This window comes from Selaginella moellendorffii, unplaced genomic scaffold, assembly GCF_000143415.4.
Source record: "Selaginella moellendorffii unplaced genomic scaffold, v1.0 SELMOscaffold_161, whole genome shotgun sequence".
NCBI lineage: Eukaryota > Viridiplantae > Streptophyta > Lycopodiopsida > Selaginellales > Selaginellaceae > Selaginella > Selaginella moellendorffii.
In genome coordinates this window covers 65,715-88,342 of record NW_003314422.1, presented here as the reverse complement: position 1 = coordinate 88,342, position 22,628 = coordinate 65,715, and the positions used below count along the sequence as shown (strand labels likewise).

At 43.8% G+C, this 22,628-nt stretch overlaps 5 protein-coding genes across 5 annotated transcripts; 2 read left to right on the top strand and 3 right to left on the bottom strand.

The window, feature by feature from the left end:
- Positions 1-111: 111 nt before the first annotated feature.
- LOC9663355 (heavy metal-associated isoprenylated plant protein 28) lies at positions 112-1,143 on the bottom strand. Its single transcript, XM_002993467.2, has 4 exons — positions 1,034-1,143; positions 821-923; positions 558-639; positions 112-491 (listed from the first exon to the last, which is right to left on the bottom strand). Exons 1-4 carry the CDS (start codon positions 1,075-1,077, stop codon positions 154-156), a joined length of 567 nt encoding a protein of 188 aa, XP_002993513.2. The 5' UTR covers positions 1,078-1,143; the 3' UTR covers positions 112-153.
- A 5,376-nt stretch (positions 1,144-6,519) lies between these two features.
- LOC112343540 lies at positions 6,520-8,466 on the top strand. Its single transcript, XM_024667166.1, has one exon. It carries the CDS (start codon positions 6,520-6,522, stop codon positions 8,464-8,466), a length of 1,947 nt encoding a protein of 648 aa, XP_024522934.1.
- Positions 8,467-13,542: 5,076 nt separating this feature from the next.
- Positions 13,543-18,304, bottom strand: LOC9663370 (integrator complex subunit 2). The gene is made up of 14 exons (XM_024667154.1): positions 18,060-18,304; positions 17,910-18,010; positions 17,318-17,860; positions 17,092-17,254; positions 16,378-17,030; positions 16,063-16,320; positions 15,863-16,011; positions 15,681-15,810; positions 15,459-15,612; positions 15,209-15,405; positions 14,451-15,145; positions 14,249-14,393; positions 14,006-14,191; positions 13,543-13,945 (listed from the first exon to the last, which is right to left on the bottom strand). Exons 3-14 carry the CDS (start codon positions 17,639-17,641, stop codon positions 13,706-13,708), a joined length of 3,294 nt encoding a protein of 1,097 aa, XP_024522922.1. The 5' UTR covers positions 17,642-17,860; positions 17,910-18,010; positions 18,060-18,304; the 3' UTR covers positions 13,543-13,705.
- A 13-nt stretch (positions 18,305-18,317) lies between these two features.
- LOC9663354 (probable C-terminal domain small phosphatase) lies at positions 18,318-19,058 on the top strand. Its single transcript, XM_024667155.1, has 2 exons — positions 18,318-18,452; positions 18,508-19,058. Exons 1-2 carry the CDS (start codon positions 18,342-18,344, stop codon positions 18,913-18,915), a joined length of 519 nt encoding a protein of 172 aa, XP_024522923.1. The 5' UTR covers positions 18,318-18,341; the 3' UTR covers positions 18,916-19,058.
- Positions 19,059-19,065: 7 nt separating this feature from the next.
- On the bottom strand, positions 19,066-22,616 carry LOC112343539 (probable disease resistance protein At5g66910). Its single transcript, XM_024667165.1, has 2 exons — positions 22,339-22,616; positions 19,066-22,285 (listed from the first exon to the last, which is right to left on the bottom strand). Exons 1-2 carry the CDS (start codon positions 22,614-22,616, stop codon positions 19,066-19,068), a joined length of 3,498 nt encoding a protein of 1,165 aa, XP_024522933.1.
- Between the last annotated feature and the right edge of the window lie 12 nt (positions 22,617-22,628).

The window sequence follows — 22,628 nt, the reverse complement described above, 5'->3', positions numbered from 1 at the left end:
TTTTTTACGGTTTTGGTTCCCCGAGGGATGCTGGATTCGCGGGTGCGAATAAAAATTCCATGCCACGCCACGAATTGACATCTGCTCGATCGATCAGGGAAGTAGGATTTTAAAAACAAAGGCTAAAGCAAGGATGTTTTTATAACCCAAAAGTTACATGATGCAGCAGCCGTTTACGTTCTCATCGCTGAACATGAAGCTGCTGTTGCTGTTGCTGTTGATGGCTTCGGCAGGCGAGAATTGCAGGGAGAAAAGTGGAGCGTTTGCTCCTGTGGCGCTGGAATCCATCGGGAAAACCATGAGAGGCTTCTGATCGATCATGCCGTTGTTGTTGGTGGTGGTGGTGTTTTTGCTGCTGCTTCCATCTTTGGTGGTGATGAGCTCCACCTGTTTTCCAGTCTTGGCCACCCTCTTGAGGAGCTTTTGCTGATCAAAGTGACCCGTAACAGTGATCCTCTTCTGCTTCAAGTCGACAGAAATCGATTCAACTCCTACAATTTTCACAAAGGAGGGATTTTTATAGACTGAAAGATTCTAATGGAAAATGAGATCCTTACCTTCAATGCTGGCAATTGCCTTCTTCACTTTCCCCATGCACGCATCGCAATGGACTTGAACCTTGAACACAAGAGTCTGGAACTGTAAAAAAAAAAAAACAAAGAGAAAAAACACAGCGAAGCTTTTGTGTGAGTTTCCTGGGCTTCTTCGTTTTGAAAAGAAACATTAAATTTTTTCACAAAACTCCTTCTAGATTCTGGGGCGTTCCCTCAGGAGAAAGAAAAGGTAAAAAGAAATGGAATGAAAGCTCATGCACACGCACCTGAAACTTTGGCTGCTTTGCCGTGTGCTGCTCGCCTTTGGTCGTGGCATTTGCTGAGCGCTGGTACTTGGCAGGAGACGATGAGTCCGTGCTGCGTTTGCCCCTGGAAACATTCCAAAGATTTACACTCGATTTGATCGATTCACAGCATATAAAAGAAAGACAAAAAAAGAACAGAACAAATCCATTTTGACTGTTCAAAACTATACTTGCCTGAATGGGGACGAAGAGAGCCACGAGGAGCCAAACCCAGGCATTGTTTTCTCTTGTTCTCCTTTTTCTTTTTCTACTTTTCTCGACCTGGAAACTCTGATCCCTTTCCAGAAACCCAGTATGGTTTTGGAACCAAGCAAGAAAAATTCCAAGAAAGGACCTGGATCAGATCAGAATCAACACTGGCGAGGCCTCCACTGCATTGTTGACAGACAGAGAGGAATTTTAATTCTTTTTTTTTATCTTGCTCGCTCTTCTCTAGGCCTATCTCCCTCTGCCTAGCTAGCAAACAAACAGAGACCAACTTTCTCCTATCGAGGTTCTAGGGAAAAAGAAGAACCACACTGCCCGAGACAGAGCCAGAGATATTGACGAGAAAAGTGTGTGGGGGTGTGTGCTTTTCGAGTCAGGAGAGGTACAGGCCTAGGAATCACAGCAGTGACTCTCATATAGCTACACAGGCTTGAAAGTTAATTAAAACTCCCATTTGTGATACCGTATACAATTAAATGAAGTTTTTAAATTTCCTGTTTGAAGAATAAACCACATGAACAATGAAGGTGGCAAAGTTGGCCAGGAGGACGTGAACTCAACAAGCAAAAAAATCAAGGGGCTGTTCTTCAACTGATTAGAATTTCTTAATGTATAAGTTTTTAAATTTCCAATCAAAATTATTTTTCCTCATGGCATATGCTTAGTGTGGGCTATCTCCAAAAAAAATTTTAACGTGGAAATTCATATATATTTAAGCGAGAAAAACAGTACAAAAATATAAAGCTTAACCATTCAAAACCATAGTCAAACACTCTATAACCACTTGAGTTTTAAGGAAACTAGGAACAGATAACAAAAGGTTTAGTTTTGGCCACAATGGATCAATATTGGGGCTGGCTGTTGCCTCTCTCGTCCACATAGTTATTGTGAGTACACAAAATCAGTTAAGAATCAATGAGTAGAGGTAGTTATTTGTAAGGAAGCTCTAGTGCCAGACTAGAATTTTCTCCCCGGGCTCAAGATCTAGCTCAAAGTCTTGTTGAAAAGATTGGAAGAAGATGTTTGTTCTATATTCTTGCATAGTTGTTTCTAATCCTTGCTTGTAAAGGTTCTTTGAAACTTTCCTTACAGCAAGTCCAACTTATTTGTCCATTTCCCTCTCCAATTTTTGTGCTTTTTTTTTTCTATTGCTGCTTGTTCTGCCTTAAGTTGCCTCAATATTGCCTTCTCCCATCAGCTTTTCTCAGCTTCTTCCATTGTATAGTTTACATCCATAGCAACTGTAGCACTTAGCAACAGTTCCAAATCATCATCGCTATTGTCATTTACACTTATGTCAAATGTAAGTCTCTTCATCTTCATCTTTTTAAAGTTTCTTACCTGTGTCTTGTAGAGCTGCATCCATGTGAAATTTAGCATCTATAACTGCACAATCAATAGGCCAGAGTCTGGTTTTTTTAAAGCCAACAATGGTGTTTGCAGAAGTTAGAGCCTTGTCAAGTGCTCTTCTCACCACTCTTGCTAAGATCTTTGTTAGAGTGTGTCCATGAAATCCTGTCTCTATACATTCAGTATGGATGGCTTTGAACTCTGCCTTGAAAGGTCCAAAGTAGCACACATCAAGAGGTTGCATATGATGTGAAGTATGATAAGAGCCATGACCATCCATCATAATGCAAGCTTGATTTGTTGGAGAAATGCCACCTGGGATGACTCTTGCAAAGTGTTCAAGGAAGCAAATAAGCCCATTATTTCTCATCCATGCATTGGTTTGTACTTGCATGGATGTTCCAAGCTCACAGAACTCCAACCAACCTACTGCTTGATTATGCCCTCGGAATATGCAGTGATTTGGAAGCTTCTGGCCATTTGCAGCAATAGCACAAATGACTATTATCCTTTGACACTCATTTGGAACAACACTAAAAATTGTGCATGCTTGCTTGTTGAATACCGCATGACAACCTAGATCTTTGTTTTGCAGATATCCTAGTTTCATCAACATTGAAAATTCAACTAGGTGAATAGTTCTTTTCCGCTATCAATGCTTGCCACCTTGCATAGAAAGGCTTGACAACTGCTGGTGTGATTGCAGATACTCAAGCATACCCCAAAGACTATGGAGAACACAAACTTAATTGAGGTTAACACTTTTTAAATCCATGCCACCAACCAACCACTTGCTTGATGTTGCATAATCTAATATACAATGGCATCCTCTTCCTCATCTGTAAAGATCCTGTTGCTACCACCTTTTTGCTTTGTACTTCATCAAGCCAATTGTGTAGTGTTGTCACACCAAACTCTCAAGCAGATTCTTGAATTGATTTGGAGCCTTCATCAACAACAACTATAGCTTTATCGATGTCTATGGTTGTCTAAAGGTTTGTAGCTTTCTTCTTTTTAGGTGGGAGCTTGTCATCAAAAGGCAAGAGAGGAAAATTATGAACAGGAGATAAATCAAGCTCAAGTGTGTCCTCTTCTATAGGAATGCTCCCTATAGCCTCTAACAAAGATGCAAAAATTTCATGCATAGGTACAGTAAAAGTGTAAGAAACTTTTTTTTGTGATGTGGATTGATGAGCCACTCTTTGGTAAGTTGGAGCTGAACGTGCTTGTAGCTGAGCTGCTATATGAGTTGTCTTTGTTCTCAGAGGTAAGGCTGTTGCTTGAGTTAGATTTTTCTTTTTTCTTGGTGCCTAGTAAGCACAATATCCAAACAACATAATAAACTTTTCCCTCCTACAAAGATTAAGCGCTAAAACTTTTGAATGCAAAGTTTTGTGTTTAATGTTGGTAGCTAGCATTCTTCTTTTTGAATTTCCCTCCTTAACAAAAGTCTTTATCAATTTATAAAAAACAATTAATCAATTGCTACATAAGAGTCAATGGCAAACGTTCTATGCTAAAAATATAGATGTGTCACAAGTTCTTTGATGAAGTGATGATTGTATAGCAAACATTTCTTGATCCTGGGAACAATATAGTGAAGAGCCCATATATCAAAAAGAGATTTAAGCATGTAAACTATACTGATTTAGAAGATTCATCTCCACTCTCAAATCCTTAGAATTGATCAAGGAATCATCACTAATATACTCCAATAGCATAGCAACTTGATTAGAGCATTGTAAGATGTGAGTCAATCAAGTGTAAAATAGGGATGTGGTTTTGGTCAGTCTTTGTTTCTTGTATGGTTGGATGTAAATATTTAAAAGTTTTTATTGATTACACCAAGAAACATTTAAGGATTTCCAGCTCATTCAACTAAGGTTTGAAGTGATCTAGGCTTTAGAGTTATAAAAACAATTAAATGTGACTAGTAAACTTGGTTGGTGCCACATTAACTAGTTGGATGCCCAATCAGATAGAATATTACATCAGTTGGAGAGCACCCCCCTTTATGGTCTACTTCACCATTGCAAGAGATTTATAATTTTCTTTGAAGTTTCATGTCATCTTCATGTAGCTTGTCACAAGTCATGCCTCCAAATGAATTACTAAAATTTTCTTTTGGGTACTAACAAATGCCGATGGCTAAAGATGATATTTCTAAGAATGTTTTTTGTACATTATTTAGTTTATACAAGTTCTTGGTGATGTCGTTTAGTTTAAATAATGTTTTAGTAACATTTCAGTAGGATGAAGTTCTTTATGATATGCCAAGGTGACTGTTGACTTCATTGAAGATGTTTTGATCCACTTAGAGGGGACGTGGGAATGCATCTTTGCATCTAAGAACACAGCTTGAATAATGTATAGTGCTTGGGCAAGGTGCAATATTTCAATTGTTTTGTTAATTCTTTCTGATTGTATTGCACCATTGCGAGTATTACTGAAGTCATCAACATTATCTTTCATATGGTTTAAAGATTGCAAATAGGCAATTATAGATCTCAAAGAGCTTATTGATGACTTATTTAATTTTGGCATATCCTAATTACACTCAACCTTTCATTTTATATATAGATGCTTCTTATATCGGTTTTAGGGTGTATGGATGCAAGAAAGCATGAGTGTGCCTTAGTGTCATCCCATTATATACATTAGTTATACATTACAATTAACGGAGATAAGCTATTCCACAATAGAGAAAGAGTGTTTAGCAATGGTTTGGGGTTTCGAGATGCATATTTATATGGTTCTCAAACATTACTATAAAGTGATTATGTTGTAGTTCCTTTGTTATTAAATTGAAGAACTTGGTTGGTCATACTACTTAGTGGGCTTTAAAGCTTCAGATATATAATTTTGAGGTTGTTCATCACTATAAGAGTTCTATAATTTATGCTAATGCCTTTTTTTGAGCTTTTTTTCCTTCTTCACTCTTTTCTTTTATTCTTGTTGACCCTAATATTCTAGTATTTGTGGATTTTCTGAAGAGGATTCCATGTCGTCAATAGTTGTTATACTTGATGTTTAGTGTCCACAAGGTGCACCACAAAATTTAGCTTCTTTTTATAAGGTTTGTGAAGCTCAAAAGTTTGAGCCATGGATTTGAAAGCTTTATGATATGTTTGAAAATTCTACATCATTTATTAATGACTTATTATTTTAGCATTTACATTCTCAATATCACATTGAGGATGGCCTTCTTTATTATACCATGATTCTCCTATTTTATGCAGGCATATAGGGCATCATTATATGCCTAAGAAGCTGCACAGGTCTTTTTATTTTTATCCCATTTGTATATGGCCTAAGTGTACACTCTATTTAAACAAGTGGAAGAATGCTCGTCAAATATTAATTCCAAGACTTAGCATCAGCAGCTTATAGCAATTGCGAAGGTAAATGTGAGACACAAAATCCCTAGGCCCCAAAGTGGAGCCAGAGGGGCGCCACGTGGTAGTGGCCGAAGCAAAAGCCAAACGAGCGTAACACGTTTGGACTAAAAGCTCTGCCTTGAAAGGTCGAGAGCGGGAGTGGAACTCCTAACGAAGTGCTCGAGGAACAAGCACAAAGAGAGCAATAAGCGAGGCTCCAAAAAGGGACCCAAAAGGACCAACACATGACACGTGGAAGTGTCCGAGATGGACCCAAGTTGGAGTCCGAAGTGGAGTCCGAGAAGGACCCCGAGATGGAGTCCGAGGTGGAGTCCAAGGTGGACCCGAGATGGACCCGAGATGGAGTCCGAGGCCGTGTTACGAACACGGCCGGGATCCCGGCCGTGTTCACCGTGTTTCACGAACACGGCCATGGGTCGTGTTCCCACGGCCGTGTTCGTGAACAGTGGTCCGTGTTACTAACACGGACCACTGTTCAGAATATTCTCGCGCGGAATATTCTGGTTTTAGGGCGCACGGCATCACACGACAATCCAGCCAGGGCGCACCATTTCAGGGCACAGCAGCAGCAATCCAAGGCAAACAAGCATGGCGCAGCAATCCAGCATACTGCGAAAGCATCCTTCTTCGCGATGGTGGGATGAGGTAAGTGTTCTTGAGAGCAGGGGGCATGGCCACAAATTATGGTCATGCAAATACTGCCCAATGGTGAACAAACTGAGTGGTGTTGATCGTGTGCGAGCTCATCTGTTAGGAGAAGGCCCAGGCAGCAAGGATATTGTGAGTTGTCCTCTCATCCCAGGTAACAAGAAAGCGGATCTGCTCAATATGCAAAAGGTTATTGATTCCGAGAAAGGGGCAAGGGGGAAGAAACGGCCGAATGAATCTGGTGGTGCTTCTATGAGAATGGATGGCAATGTCCAAGGATTTCCACCGGTGGTATCATCCCAGTCAAGTGGAAGTGGCTGCAGTTCCCTGTTTTTTAGCAAACAGAGTCAAGTCCATATTGTTGATTCGATGGATCCTGAGCGGAAGAACCGAGTTGATGTGGCTATCGGAAGATTTTTCTGGAATGAACACATTCCATTTGTCAAGGCTCGGTCACCTTACTTCCTCAACATGATACAGGAAGTTGCCAGGCATGGTGTGCCTTATGCACCACCAAAATATGATGATCTCCGGGATAAGCTTTTGGTGAAAGAGAAACGATTCATTGACATTGAGATGGCGTCCTTGAGGAAGCAGTGGGAGCAGAGGGGTGCAACCATATGCGCAGACGGGTGGGCAGATAGGAGGAATCGGCATATCATGGGGCTTGTGGCATATAGTCAAGGACGAGGAGCTTTTTTGAAGGCTATCGACATTTCCTTAATAGGAAAAACAGCTGAAAATACTCTGCGCTGTTGGGAAGAAGGCATTAACATTGTAGGTGCAGAGAACATTGTCATGGTTGTGACCGATGGGGAAAATGCAAACAGAGCAGCAGCAGCACTTTTGCAACAGAGGTACCCGAAAATTCAATGGGCAGCATGTTTTGCCCATTGCTTGAACAATGCCTTGAAAGACTTCGGTGTACTTCCATGGATGGCAACACTTCTGGAGCGTGGAAAGTCTTTGGTGATCTTCGTTAGAAACCACTCTCATATAGTGGCACTGCTGGCGGAGTTTAATCACAAGCGATTGCTGCGTTATTGTGATACCAGGTTCGGCTACAACTTCATTATGATGGAGAGGCTGGTGGAGCTCCGAGAAGCTTTACAACAGATGTTCGTATGCCCTGCGTACAGAGCAAGGCCTGAGTCGAAGTCGAGAGCAGGAAGGGACAGTTATGCAACGGTTTTTGATGACAGTTTCTGGCAACAGGTTAAGGACATGCTAGAGGTGTCCAAGGATGTTATGCTGCTTCTTCGTGTTGTGGACGGTGATATACCTGCGATTGGAAAGATATATGAGTGCATGAACAGGTTGGATGCAAGTTTAGAGGAAGGACAGTCGGATTATGGCAGGTACAGGGAACTTCATCAGATCATGTCTAATAGGTGGCATGAGTATCACTCGCTCATGCACTCGGTGGCATACATGTTGGACCCCGAGTTTCAGGAGTATGAAAAGCATGCTAACAGAGAGGTCATAAAGGACTGGAATGCTTATCTGCTGGCCATGTTTACATCCAGTGAGAGGGATGTGATACGTGATGAGCTTTTAACTTACCGGAGGATAGGAGGCATTTTCAACTCATATGATGCTAAGGCTGATCACACTAAGAGGGGAGCTGTACGTTGGTGGGAGGACTATGGTTATGAAACTCCAGCTCTTCAGAAGTTGGCCATTCGAGTTCTAAGTCAGGCATGCTCGTTGTCCTCGGTGGAGAGATTGTTCAGTACTTTCGAGCATGTTTCTTCAAAAAAGAGGAACAGACTTACCATGGACAGGACAGCGGATCTGGTTTTTGTGGCTTGCAACACCAGGTTGTTAACCTGCAAAAATGATCGTGATTACGACAAGTTTGTAAGCTACAAAGTCCTGGAGACAGTTCCTCATCCTGAAGACGAGCTTGAGTTAGGACAGGAAGAGGAAGATGGAGATGATGTCGAAGATCGTGAGGTCGAAGATCATGAGGTTGAAGATGACGATGAGATGCAGGATATTTGAGTAGTTTAAAAGTGTGAAGTAGTTTATGTGCAAATAAAAATATTAAGAATAATATAATAAAATATAGCATATTCCTATAATAATATAATAAGAAATAGAATATAATTTTTAAATAACATATTCTTAGAATATTCAGTAGAATATTCGTGAGCCATCGTGGGCCGTGATCGTGTTCCGTGTTCGAGTTCCTGAAATCTGAGGCTCGTGTTCGTGTTCCGTGTTCGTGTTCGTAACTATGCCGAGGTGGAGTCCGAGATAGAGTCCGAGATGGACCCGAGATGGAGTCCGAGATGGAATCCGAGATGGACCCGAGATGGAGTCCGAGATGGACCCGAGATGGAGTCCGAGATGGAGTCCGAGATGGAGTCCAAGATGGACCCGAGATGGGACCCGAGATGGACCCGAGATGGACTTGAGATGGACCCGAGATGGAGTCCGAGATGGAGTCCGAGATGGACCCGAGATGGAGTCCGAAGTCGAGACCGGGACCAAGACCTAGACCGGGACCGAGACCGAGATCGGGACCGAGACCGAGACCGAGCCCGAGCCCGAGCCTGAGCCCGAGTCCGAGTCCGAGTCCGAGTCCGAGTCCGAGTCCGAGTCCGAGTCCGAGGCCAAGTCCGAGTTCGAGTCTGAGAGGGTGAAAGCCCAAAGCGTTCGTCTCCCAGACCCTGGGGGGTTTGGTGAGCTCCAAAAGTATAGTAGGGGGAGGACTGCAGTGGAGCCAGTTTAGCCAGGAAAGGCCAGTTTGGCCCAGGAAGGCCGGACCCAATGTTGGGTGATGAGCTGCCCACTGGGAAGTCCAAGACTAGAGTGAACACAAGCCGACAAGCGGGGTAGCTTGGTGAAGTGTTCAAGAGTCGGCTCTAGTTCCCCCGGGAGATCGACTGGCCGATGCTCCCAGTCCAAGTGTGAGTGGCACTACCTACTTGGATACCTGTCATGGCTCAACGGAACCTCGCTCTAAGCCCATGGCTAGAGCACCTAAAGGCGAAAGGCGGGGAGAGTACCCATGAGGCTTGCGTAAGGCCACGGTGTTCCGAAATGCTGTCCCCAAAGTCCCAAACGGTGAAAGGGAAGAGGAGCAGTCCTCTAGTGTAGTGACCTAGGATACGGTCACATGGTGAGGAAGTCCCAAAGGATAGAGGGACTTAGAGGTCGGGCCTGCGGGCCTTGATCCAGTGGCAGTGTTGGCAAATACGGCCATGGCCAGAAAGGGACTTGGTAGGGACCGAAAAGCGGATATTGGGGAAGGCTAATCCCCATGTCTATGGACATCCTAAGGATGCTAAGGAGTGGATCGGGGATGATCCCTCATGGACGGATGGCCCAGTCTTTGAGAGACGGGACTGTGGTGTAGGTGGTGTTAGACCACCAGTGTGACCAAGGTGAATGGGCATGGCCTTAGTGTAACGGGCTGATGTGTTGGTGGTGCCTTGGGGTGTCAGTCATGGGATCGGACACGTGGAGCACTTGGACCAAGTGCAAAGGTTGAGTGGCGGAGATGCCATTCTCGGGGTTAGCAAGCCCAAGTCCAAAGTAGGACTTATGGAGGTGGTGAGTGAGACTCTTCGAAGTGGTCAGAGGTGTGGTTAAGTGACTAAAGTATAATGGAAAAATTAATCGCTTACAGTAAACTCAACTCCATTGGCAGTACTAGATCATGACTATATAGAAGTTTATATAGTGAAGCACCAACAGAATTTTATATCCTTGTGACATATGCATATTGAAGATACAGCAAATAACCATCCCAATTTGAATACTAAAAGTTCACTTACTTTACAATTATTCCTTTGAAGGTTTGAATGAATTGTTCCACCAAACTATTTATCTATAAATGATAAGCACTTGTGACATTGCTGTGTATCCCTAGTTGAGATGTTAAAATGTAAAATACCTTAGCCATAAATGTGGGACCATTATCTGAGAGAATCCATTTTGGACAAGAATGCTAGAATACCACTCGATTGATAAAAAAGTATCTAATAATAGTTACAAATAAGCACTAACATCTATATAGCAAGTCAAATAATTAGAAGCAATAATGACATACTCATTACCAACAATCAATTGTGGAAAATGCCCTATCAAATCAAATGTCATGAACTCAAAAAAATGGGAAACTAAAATTGACTCCAACTATCCTTTTGCAATATGAGAGATAGCATTATGAACTTAGCACCAAATATAGCTATACACATGCCAAATAACATCATATTGCATCTTGCAACTTCTTAGTCACACATCACATCACATATCTACTCAACGGAGATCATGCACTATTGAAGATATAGGCCAATCAACCACAATTTGGATCTTTGTGGGATTAACTTTCACTCCATATACTAAAATCAAATGTATGAGATATTCAATCTTCTCCAAAAACAACTCATACTTAAATAACTTAAAGTAGAGCTTATTATCCCTCAAATGTTGCAAAACACTTTGTACATGCATCTCATATTCCTCCACTAAAGAACTAAACACCAGGATATCATCAAAATTATCAATTGCAAACTTTCCCAAGTAAGGTTGTAGAATTTGATTCATTAATTTCTGAAAAGTTGTAGAAGCATCCATCAAACTAAATGACATCACTAAAAACTCATAGTGACCTTGTCATCTAAAATGTAATTTTTGGAACATCCTCTGGCTTGACACAAATCTAATGATACCCTTGCCTCAAATCAATCTTTGAAAAACATCAAGCATCATAAAGACAATCAAGAAAATCATTAATATAAGGATTGGGAACATATTCTTCATTGTCTTATCATTCAATCCCTTATAGTTCACATAGAGATATCATATATCATCTTTCTTCTTAACCATCACCACTAAAGCAACTTAAGGAGACTTCTTTATCTATAACCACCCCTTCCAAAGGTACTCAACAAGTTGCCTATTAATCTCCTCATCTTCAGCAAGACTAGTGTGAGTCAGTTGTTGTTAATAAGGAGTAGCTCCAAGAACCAAATTAATCTCATGTTGAATTCTATGTTTGGGAGGCAAACCATCAGGCAATTCATCTGGAAATACGTCTAGAACTCCTCTTGAATGCAATCCATCTGAGCCCCATGCCCACGAACATATGCCAAATTAAATATGAGTATATTAGAAAGAAACAAACCACAAAAGAATTAGATCTCATGTGTGCATATCACCAACTCCAAAGTATTAATCAATGAAGTATCATTATTGTCTGTTATGACAATCTCTTTCACATGCCACTAATTTCGATATGCAAAACATTAAATTCTCAATTGATCCTTGGCTTCCTATCACTATTCCTTCCCAAAAATAACATCTGTGTGACCAAGATCCATAACCTAGAGTGAAGGATGGTCAAGAATCCCTTAAACCATCAAAAGAACACTCGGAGGCTATTCACAGTAAACATAAGTGCTAAATCCATCTACCATAACCACCTCATAGATTATCAAACTCTTTTCTATAAGCAAACCAAGTTACTTCACCACTTTAAAGCTCAAAAAGTTGTGTGTAGCACCTAGATAAAAAAGAATACTAACAACACTACCCTGAATGTCCTTTTTGGCCTTCACAAGTTGATTGTGCATAAAACCATTGAGCTCTACAAAATTAATATACACTCAAGACTTAAATTTTTGAACTTTTGCCATAATGTGTGAAAGAGCCACCACAATAGATGCCTGAGTTGTATCCTTAATAAATTCCACCATACTCACCTTAATATTCTTTGATCCTTTCATAAGAAGACAATCCTTGCTATGATGTCTAGCTTTGTGATAATGAAAACAATTGCCCTCTACCTTATCTTTCTCTTGCTAATATAAATGATTTCTTTTAACCTCATTACCATCTTTTTTTTTTGAGTTATGATGGAACAATAGTTGTTTCTTCCCTAAATATGAACCATTGGGTTGGTCATCATATTAACTACCCTATAAATCATCCTATTGACCAAAGTTGACTAAGTTGATTGATAGTTTGGGCAAAAATATTTAAGCCTTAGTGATAGCATTAGTTAACATTGCTAGAAAATCTTTTTTACCTTTTGCTACACATCCATTAAGCTCAAATCTTTGATGAAACATTGCACTTTTAACAGCTCATTATAAGTGCTTATAAGACTAAAGCAAAAATTGTGTGCATATACATCTAAAGACAAAATCCCTTGCTTGATTTCTAGAAGTTGGTTCATGAGATCAACCTCTTCAAACTTTTTAATAAACAAAGTATAGAAAATTTTAATCAAATCACTCCAAGAAGTCAATTTAGAATTAACTTAATCTTCACTTTATCCTTACAAAGGTTATGAGACCAATAACTTTTCCATAATTCCAACCAAGAATTGGCCTCCTAACTATCACAAACATTTAGTGATGACTTCCATTCTATAATACCATAATCCTTGGCATGTTTAATGTACCAATAATAATCACAGACACAAGATTGATTGTGAAGTAAGAAGTTTTTAATAAGATTGATAGAATCTTTAACCTCTTTAATATTACTTTAAACCTTAGATATTTAGCATCTTTGCCACACAACAATAGTATCAAGAGATTCTTCCTCCTTGTCATAGCAATCATCACTAATGCCATACTCCTCGTCAAGATCTATATCCCACTTATTTGTCATCCTAAAAGAATGTGCTGCTCCAATGAACACATTACTGCACAGACCATGGAATATTCTTAAAATATTCTTATAGTTTATGTCATCCCTTATTTTAATGGATTATCTGCCACAAATTCCATAGTACGTCTACAACAAGCTACTGGCCAGCACAAAATTCTTAAAGCCCTTTACAAGACAAATTATCTTTCTTTACTTATTAAAAAGAATAGTTTCTTATGCCAGATGTGGCTGTAAGTGTCATCTTATATTGCTGGCTATGTGGAATAGATGAACCGTTGTAAGATCCTCACAAAGGATCGATTGGAGGAAGAGATGACCACCTGACACTCCCTTGCCCTTGCCCTACAGCCCTTCATTGCACAAGTTGTCGGATGGCCACTGATCCACTCTTTTCCTGTATTTGTTCATTTGCAGCGCATCTTTGGTGTTGAATTGTGACCTACTTTGGAGTTAAAGAAAGACAGAAGAAGCCACACTTTCCATCTTGGAGCTGTCTTGCTTACACATAATCAGGCATTTAGAAAGAGCTGCCTCCTCCTCTTAACAAATGCATCCTTGTCTCTGGAGCTTTGCTTTGCGATTCCAGTCGCTTTACCTCTTTCTTTTCGCTTGGTCAAGTTCCCACCACAAGGCCGAGAGCTCCCACTGCGGCCGCCTCGAGCTTGGCGTCTCGAGGAGGGCCTCCTGCCTTCAACGAAGCTCCAGCTCGACTACACGACTGTAAGATGGCCACCACTTTTGGAGCGAGCACAGGGAAGGTGGTGGCAATCTCTGCGACGGGCTGCAAAATCTGCGCTAAAAACTCGCTGCTGCCAGCGACCTTGGACAGGATGTATGTAACATGAGAGACTACCTGAGGCACACAACACAGATTGCTTGTATCAATGAAAACAATGTGTGGATAATTGCCTACCCTCTCTGCCACTTGGAAGCTTAGATTGGCTTCGGGATAGCAGCGAGTGACGTGCGAGGCGAGAAGGATGGCAAAAACTTGTTTGTGTTGCTGCTGCTGTTGTAATAACTCGTCTAGAAAATCAAGGCAGTGGACCATTGCAGGGACATGCTCTAGCATCACCGGTATACGCGTTGAATCATATCCCTGCAAAACATTTCGAAATGCGCATTGTAGAATGAAACGGGATAAGGAAAAACTTGCCTGGAAATGTATCAGCTTCAGAAGTAGAGAGTTCACTGTAAGAAGTGATGACACCGTCTTACAAACAAGCTTGTTCATCGCCATCGACAAAGACTCTTTCCCCTGGCTTAAATCACAACGCTCCAGTAGAATCTGGCAGACAGCGCTGCATGCACACAAAATTACTCTCTCGAGAAAGAAAATTGAAAACTATAAACTATACCTGTATTGAGAAACGAGTGCCGTGGCGATTTCTTCACGCCTCAGGCCATCTTTCCCAGACTCCAATATCGATGCCTCGCACAGCCTCCTGTTCACTATCAGGATCTCCATTAGCGTGTCCAAGTAAAACGCTAGCATCGGCGTACGAAAAAGCCTCGGGTCGCACGATAAGAAAAGCAAGGGATCCCGGACCAAAGTTCTGTAGCTCAGTAGCGTGTCTTCCTTCAAGAGACCAGTATAGGCCGAGCCAGAGACCTTAATCGCTTTGAAGAAGACTATGATCAGAGGCTCCTTCGCAGCATCTGGCAAAGCGTACCACCAGCTACAAAACTTTGCCTGTACGTCATGCGGGCACGTTGGGTCCAATAAAAACGGCAGCAATTCCTTGATAAGAGTGCTCTCTAGCGTCCAGTAGCTGGGCTTTCCAACCACGTCTGTCAACTTCCAGTCATAGCTAGAAGCTCGCCGACGCATTCCGTCCAGAACACGGAGAATAAGTTGTGGTTCGCTTGGAGCCTTCTTTCTTGCCGATTGAATTGCGTCCACTGATAAAGAGTCCCTGTCTGCCGCATGTTCGTCGGTCATTGCGACGTCGACGCCTACCGTATCAATAAGTCTGTCCGTTGCTTCCATTTGGTCAAGATGGTTGAGTACGATGAACTTTTCAGGGAAGAGTGCAGTTGCGAGAGCGAGCCACTAGGAGCAGCAGATACAAACGTTAAAGGCTTCTAGCATGAATTTGACTTGGTGATTTCTTACCTGAGGAAGAAGATTTTCGTATTGCGACGAGAACTTCTCCATGTACGAGAGCACCAGCCTCCAAGGTGTACCTGAGACCAAATCCGGCCACCACTTTACATCGTCGTCAACACCCAAACTTCTGAGGAGGTGTTCTCTGCAGAGAATGAAGTATGTCGCGAGAACTGCCGGCGCCTGATCGACAGCTTCCCGCAGACCTATTTGCAAGAGAGCGAGCTAATGACATGAATAATCTGGAAAAGAATCTCACCATCATCCGAACAGTTGTTATAAAAAGACAAGCTGCCAGGAGATATGGCATCCAATAAGAACGTCTCCAGCTCGACCGCTTTGAATATAGGGCCTTTGGCATTTCCTTGTTGAACCGGTAAATCCATATAAGATTGGATCAAGTGCACTACCTCCTAGAATCGACGCAAAGCTTGTAAGACAAAAAAGAAAAGAAAAATAAAGACTCCAGAGGCCAACTTACACGACAAACAGGCTCGCGTGCTCTTGAAATACTGTGTATTACTGCACCTAGGATGTCCGTGAAGCACCGACTGAACGTACCCGCGTGAAGTAGTTGCGTGAGACACATTAGTGCACGACTCTGTTGTTTCCTGCAAGAATCAAAAGTCAGTCAATGAGAAAGGTAAATGGTGATTTGATTACACGTTCCCAGCAAGAGCACCTTGAGGCCGAAGTGCAGCAACGGCATTTGCAATCAGCGACGGGTCGGACGTTATTCCAGCAGCCGACGCAAAATCATGCATCAAACCATGGTGCACTGTCACGTGGATTCCAAGTGACTCCCTAACAAACTGCCACACAGTAAGAGCATAGAATAGAAAAGACGCGCGTACTGGATTTACCTGGGCTATGTTGTTCAAGTTTCGTAGAAATAGCTGCACCGACAACCATATGGCAAGCTCCACAGTCGATGAAAAACCGCTGTCTTGCTTCACGGGTGAGAGCAAGTACGACACACATCCATGGTACAGCAGTCTCGTTGGGCTTCCAGCTAGACCTGGTACCAAACATAAATATGCAACTCCAAGTTCGAGAATACGTTGCGAACAACAGGGTGGCTTTGTTTTGTCTTGCGCAATTGTTTTCAACCAGAAATCACTCTGCAGCCATGCCGAAAGATTAAGCCAGAACCAAAACAAGAAAGAAAACTTGAGTACCTCTTCAAACGATGGCGAGATGTCTCCAACTCGAATCAAGACACAATATATCTTCAAGTGTGCATATAGCTCAGGACACCATCCTTTTTTCTGTTTTATCCTCCTCGCATGCCTCAGCAAGGCCTTCCTGAGCTCGCAAGTCACCCATTCCTTGTTAACAAATCTTTCGGATGGCGTCGAGAGACCCTCCTTGTCGGTCATACGCGGAAGTGGCAGCAAACTTTTCTCTCTCGACGATAGATACTGCGCCAACCATGGCAATAAGCTATGTACCGTTCCACCAAGTGTAAAGCTCTTGAACAGAACTTCTGATAGGAACTCGAACTCGTCGTGTAAAACCTCCAGAGTCACCAGTAATGCCAGCTCCTCGAGAACCATTGCCTCCACCATCGCGTCTCTGCAAGTCGAGGCGAACGAACGAGAGACCTGACAAAGCTTGAACAGCGTCCACACGGCGGCTTCCATCTCGCGTGACGGCTTAAAACGAGGCTCAGCAGGCGACTTTTCACGGGCTGACTCTTGATCTAACTCCCGTTTCACGAGGTCCACCAGGAGTGTTGGAGCTCGCTCGACCAGGGATGGATTGTTTGCGAGCGTTGTGACAAGAAGCTCTATGCCACAGGCAGCAGTCAGCAAGCTTTTGACGAGTAGCTCTGCAGAAAAAAAAAACATTGAATGTAAGACTTGAGAGAGAGAAGAAGAAAAGAATTCAACCTGGAGTGAAAATTCCTGGACAACGTGAAACAGCGATTGGAAGAAGCAACCTTAGCTCGGATAGATATGCCGTGTTATTCCAAATACTGCCCATGCTGGAATTCGAGGTTGCTTTTGAAGCTCTTCCTAGCAAGGATGTTATAACAAGCTCAACGCGCCCTTTCTATAAAAAAGGAGACGATCCATCAAAAAGAAGGAAGACATCCTTTAAAACTTAGAAGATTACCTCAGTAGCCTGCTCAAACGCCAGGCATTCGTCCGGACTTTCCCCGCCATCGAGCAATCCATCTTCGTCCATAGGCGCGGCATTCTCCGCTTCGGCACCGATATTACACGAGATCTCCCCGTAATCCAGCCGCGCATACTCGAGCGCTCGCGAAACGCACCTGTGATCTTCCAAATTCCCCAGCACACAATGCCGCTGCTCTGGATCATCGCACGCTGCAAGTAGAAGCGAGGGAGCGAATGGCAGCTTCATGGACGCATCGATGGCGTGCAGGCGCTCGGGGAAGACGCGATGGCGCACGAATTCCAAAATATCGTCCGCCATCGGCCATAAACCCTAACATTCTAACGTAATATTCGAGTGCCGTTACAAGAATATTCTGTGAGCTTTTTAAATAAGCATCATCCAGCATATTCGCAGATTTAGGGCTCTTGGGCATTACCGCCCTGGCTTGCGCTTGGGTTTCTCGACGCGCCCCCTTGCGACGCCGGCGTTGGAGCCCAATCGCACCAATCCACTCGGCTTTGGCGGCTGGTTAGAGGCCTGGATCCAAGAAATTTGTGAGTGTGAGAGAGAGGGAGTAGAATTCTACCTGTTGCTGGTCAGATGGGCGAGACGATGCTCCCAATTTGGACGCCGCAGCAGTAGCAGTAGCAGCAGGAGCAGTGGAATCGCTATCTCCAGCCGCGCGCGCTGCCATAGAAGGACGTCGATCAATCAATCCCTCGATCAAATGCCTTACCAGTGCGCAATTTCTTGGGCGGATGGAAGATGTTGCTCTCCTGCTCCTTCTTGGCCTTCCTCACCATCTCCAGCAGCTCCTGGTCGCTTTCCGGCGCGCTGCTCGCCAGCAAATCCACCGCCCGGTTGAAGACGCGCAGCACCTCCGAGGACGAGCCAGAGAAGCGAATCGCCATAAACCCTAAAAACCCCCACTATTAAAGGTCTTACAATTACAAAGGGTTTTTCAGGGTTTTGGAGAAGAAGAGAGAATGGTATTGGCGAGAGCTTCCGAGCCGCGGCCATGGCGTCCTCTCATCCCACCCGATCAGCGCCCCGAGCACGAAGGCAAGCCAACCCTAGTTCTCGACATGAATCACACGCTCGTCTCGAGCGTCACAAGCCCCGACCAGAGGTACGACTTCGTTTCCAAAGTCCGTGGATCCGATGGCACACTTCTCACTCTCAAGCGCCCCTTTGTCGACGATTTCCTCCGCCAAATGGCCCGTGTCTACGAGATCGTCGTCTTCACGTCGTGCGACCGGCGCATCGCGGATCCGATCCTGGACGAGCTCGACCCCGAGGGAAGATTGTTTGCGCACAGATTGTATACCGAGCATTGCAGCTGGAGCAGCGAAGTTGGGCACGTCAAGGATTTGTCGATGCTGGGGCGGGGGATGGAGAGGGTGGTGATTGTGGACGACTCCGAGTCTAAGTGTGTGTGGAACCTGGATAACTGGGTGCCCGTTTCGAGCTTCTGGGACAACCCCGGTGATCGCGAGCTGCTGGACCTCGTCCCGTTTTTGCTCGGCCTTGCGAAGGTCGAGGATGTGAGGCCGGTTGTGCGGAAGTGGCGATTACAAAACTTCGGCAAATAATTGGATTTTCCTTTAAGGACAGCGTTTAGAAATCTGCGGAGAGCTGGTCAGAGTTTCTTGATTTTCTCGGCTCTGATTGTTTTCGATTGATTTTGTAGTTTATGAACCTGTATTGCAATCAAAATGGATTGTTCTTTATCTCCTTAGATATCAAAAATTCCTTGTCAGACAGCTTGCTTCATCATCGTCACTTTCTTCCCACTCTTGTGCAATCTGTTCTGCCTCGTCTAGTTTTTCACAGCCCGAGATCTTCAAGTGTGTGATTGTGGATAGAGAACCTCTATCAATCTGGATCAAGGATGGTAGATTCTTCAGCGAAAGGCGTTCAAGTCCGTGCATGGGAGGAACTCTTTGCAGCTGCTCACAGTCCGAAATGTACAATTTTACCGCACAGCTTTCCTCGATATCGACCAGCAATGGCAAACTCTTCAGTCGAAGTTCCGTCATCCCAGAAATGGAGGGAACCCTGTGCAACTTCTCGCAGTGCAAGATACTCACCCTTGACATGCTGTAACCTTGTCCAATCTCGACTAGAGATGGCAAGTTCTTTAAGACAAGCCGATAGCCTTTTGCATGATCTGCCGTGGTGGCATTGAGAGATTGAGCTGGGAGGCTGCGCAGCTTCTCACAATCCGATACTATGAGCATTTCGAGATTTTTGGACGGCATAATGCCGCCAATCTCCACCAAAGATAGTAATGCCACTAGTTCAATCCTCATGACTGTAGAAGGAAGAGCTGGAACGCTGTACAGCTTGTCCGGATCTGAAACTGCCTCTGGATCAGATTGCATATTAATTCTTGACAAAGATGGTAAGTTCTGCAGCACAAGCTCTTTGAGTGATGGCAATCTAGCTGAAATGTTGTGCAGCATCTCACAATCTAAGATCGTCAGTCGTTCCAGTCTTGGCAAGAACATGTCATTAATCTCCACCAAAGATGTCACCTTGTCCAATGAGAGCTTACGAAGCATAGGAAGAGCTTTGGGAAGCTTTTGTAGCAGCAGCTTCTCACACTCCATAATGTGCAGCATCATCGAGGTAGAGAATTCAATCAAATTGAAGATGGGGGGTATCCGTTCCCCTAGTGTAAGGTTGCCTATCACTGGAATGTCGTCTATGCTCTCACACACGGAGATAGGAAGATCTCGGCGCAAGCTTTTTCCAACATTAACCTCTTGGATCAACCCACAGTTATCAATAATAAGAGGATCAATGAATAACTGCTCGTCGATTTGTCTTAAAGCTGGTAGTGCCTCCAGGTGGACAACAAGCGGTCTCGTGGATTGTACGTGAGGAAGGTGAGCCAGCTTTGGACAGTCTGAAATGCTGAGGCGCTCAAGCCGTGGGAAGGACACTAAACCATCTTGAAGAGCAGAGTCAGGAATGCGTTCCATTGTAGGACAGCCCGAAATTTGAAGCTGCCGGAGGTTGCAAAGCCTGCCCAACCGTGGCACTTCTTCCAGCACTCCACAACCGTCTAATTCCAGGCTCTCCAAGTTCTGAAGCTCTTCAAAGCTGGGTGGTAGGGATCTTGACGCAACCATAATTTGCAAGCTAGTGAGACGTGGAAAGTTGATATGGCACGGCAGCTCTGTAAGAATAATAGCTCCAAGATGTAGCATTGTTAGCATCTTAGACCCACTGAAAGTTTTGAATAATTCCAGTGCGTTTTTGGAGAGAATAAGATCTTCTTTAGGACACCTGAGTTTCCCGTCGTATCTGACATTCACATGTTTATCTTCAAGTCGTAAAACCTTCAGCTTTCTTAATTTCCTCACAAACTCAAAGTTTACCACTGGAAGTTTGTAATAGTAAATGTATAATTCGCTCAGGTTATGCATCCCATGCAGAAAGCTGAGATCAATAACGGCATCCGCTTCTCTGCCCCGTAGTACTATTCTGAGTGCCTCTAGCTTAGAAAGCTTCCGAAGAGCATTCCACAAGCCACTACACCATGACTCCAAGTGTAAGTACCTGAGCTCCACAAGTTTCCCCAGAAAAGATTCCGTGAAAGTTGCTACATGACAACGCAGGAACCTAAGCGATGGAGCTTCAATGAGAGGCTGGGAAGTAATCTTATTGACAAGCACAATCTGTTCAGCATTGGGTTGACTTACAACTAGATATCCTTGAGTGTCTCTGCAAATCTTTAAAGTGGTAAAAAATAATGGCTCGTTGTCTATGATGTAGTCAGCAAAACTCATCATAAGATCGTCGACAACGATTTGATCGTCCCACTGCCGCTGCCCAAACGATGCATCTTCTAGCCTGCAGATGGCATCGTTGAATTTATGCAACTCAAAACAAAGGTTATCGTCTTCTGAGCACCTCATTGCTCGCCACAGGTGAAATAAGCTCGATTCATCCCAGGGATCTCTTAACAGGGCGAGGGAAAAAAAGAGCAGCTGCGCATCTTCGTCCAGCTCCATAAAACTCAGTTTCACCATTTCAAATATGCCCTTCCATTCATCCAGTTCCCACCTGTTGATATTGTCAAGAACATGCTGCCAATAAAACCAAGGACGATCCTTGTTTCTTCTCATATATCTGCCCATCACCTGAAGAGCCTTGGGAACTCCACTGCACAGCCAAACCATCTTCTCCACATAATCTCTATCAAGGGTGTCTGGGACCTGGTCTTCTCCTCCAAACGCTTGCATGCAAATGAGTTTGTAGCCATCATCAAAAGACAAAGGATCCAACTTGACACTAGTCCACCTATCCTCTGGAAATAGCTTGGCATTGCTGGCGATGGCCACCACCTTGTTCCCCCTCCCCATGTCACCTTCCTGATCTAAAAGATGCAGCCAGTTCTTTTTCCATACATTGTCCAAAACAAGCATGTATCTCTTGAGGCTGCTCCTGGTTATAAAGTTGAAAATCTCCCTGCTTCCATTTGCAACCGATGCTACCCTCCGATCGTTCCCTGTCAACCGAGAAAGTATGTCTGCTTGCATAGTGACCAACGTATCGAAGCGCTCTCTGTAATCAAAACTGATCCAGATGATGCCATCAAAATGACTGGCGATCTCCCCGTCGCGACACAGATGGGTCACCAGGAACGTCTTCCCAACGCCGCTCGGGCCAAACAAGCCAATCCTTTCTGGCCCTCCCTCGTCCAGAAGCAGTGACTTGAACCTGGAAAACTCCTCGTCTCTTCCAACAATCAAGTAGTTTATGCCTGGAGGAAGACTTGGGGGCTGGCAGCGGTACTGAAACTCATGGGGCGGCCGAGAGTCCAAAGCCTGGATTTGCTGAGAGTGGACTAGAGCCAAAGGCCGCTCGAGAACTTGCTGGGCGTTTAAGATAGGCATCAAGCTGTCGAGTTTAGATCTGGCGCCGAAGAAGCGGAAAATCTCCCCGATGTATCTGCAGTAGAGTGATGTTTAGTGTTCCAGAATTTTTCCAGATGAGGATGTTACCTGGGATGAGCTGAGTGGACGTTCTTGATATGCTGCTCCATTTCATTGAAACAATCGCAAAAACGAGTCAGTGTTTGATATTCATCCGAAGCATGATCTTGTACGGCCGCAATACGCATTAGTGCAAGATTGTAGATAGGCGTGTACTCGTTAATTGCAGCCTTGGACGCGCTTGGGAAATTCCAGTACTTGGAGGCCCCGGATATGAGGAGCTTGAAAGCTTCGTTGATAGGCACGGCAATGACCGCTGGCAACACGGACGTGGGATCGAAAGACATCTTTTGATAAGA

Coding starts and splice junctions, on each gene's coding strand:
- LOC9663355 (XM_002993467.2), bottom strand. CDS start 1,077: ATGCCTGGGTTTGGCTCCTCGTGGCTCTCTTCGTCCCCATTCAG. Junction 924..1,033: donor CTCTCTTCGTCCCCATTCAG/GCAAGTATAGTT, acceptor GAATGTTTCCAG/GGGCAAACGCAGCACGGACT. Junction 640..820: donor CAAAGCAGCCAAAGTTTCAG/GTGCGTGTGCAT, acceptor TTTTTTTTACAG/TTCCAGACTCTTGTGTTCAA.
- LOC112343540 (XM_024667166.1), top strand. CDS start 6,520: ATGGTGAACAAACTGAGTGGTGTTGATCGTGTGCGAGCTCATCTGTTA.
- LOC9663370 (XM_024667154.1), bottom strand. CDS start 17,641: ATGGCGGACGATATTTTGGAATTCGTGCGCCATCGCGTCTTCCCCGAG. Junction 14,394..14,450: donor GCACTCGTTTCTCAATACAG/GTATAGTTTATA, acceptor GTGTGCATGCAG/CGCTGTCTGCCAGATTCTAC. Junction 13,946..14,005: donor GCTTCCAAGTGGCAGAGAGG/GTAGGCAATTAT, acceptor TGTGTGCCTCAG/GTAGTCTCTCATGTTACATA.
- LOC9663354 (XM_024667155.1), top strand. CDS start 18,342: ATGGCGTCCTCTCATCCCACCCGATCAGCGCCCCGAGCACGAAGGCAA. Junction 18,453..18,507: donor GTCACAAGCCCCGACCAGAG/GTACGACTTCGT, acceptor CTCACTCTCAAG/CGCCCCTTTGTCGACGATTT.
- LOC112343539 (XM_024667165.1), bottom strand. CDS start 22,616: ATGTCTTTCGATCCCACGTCCGTGTTGCCAGCGGTCATTGCCGTGCCT. Junction 22,286..22,338: donor GTCCACTCAGCTCATCCCAG/GTAACATCCTCA, acceptor ACTCTACTGCAG/ATACATCGGGGAGATTTTCC.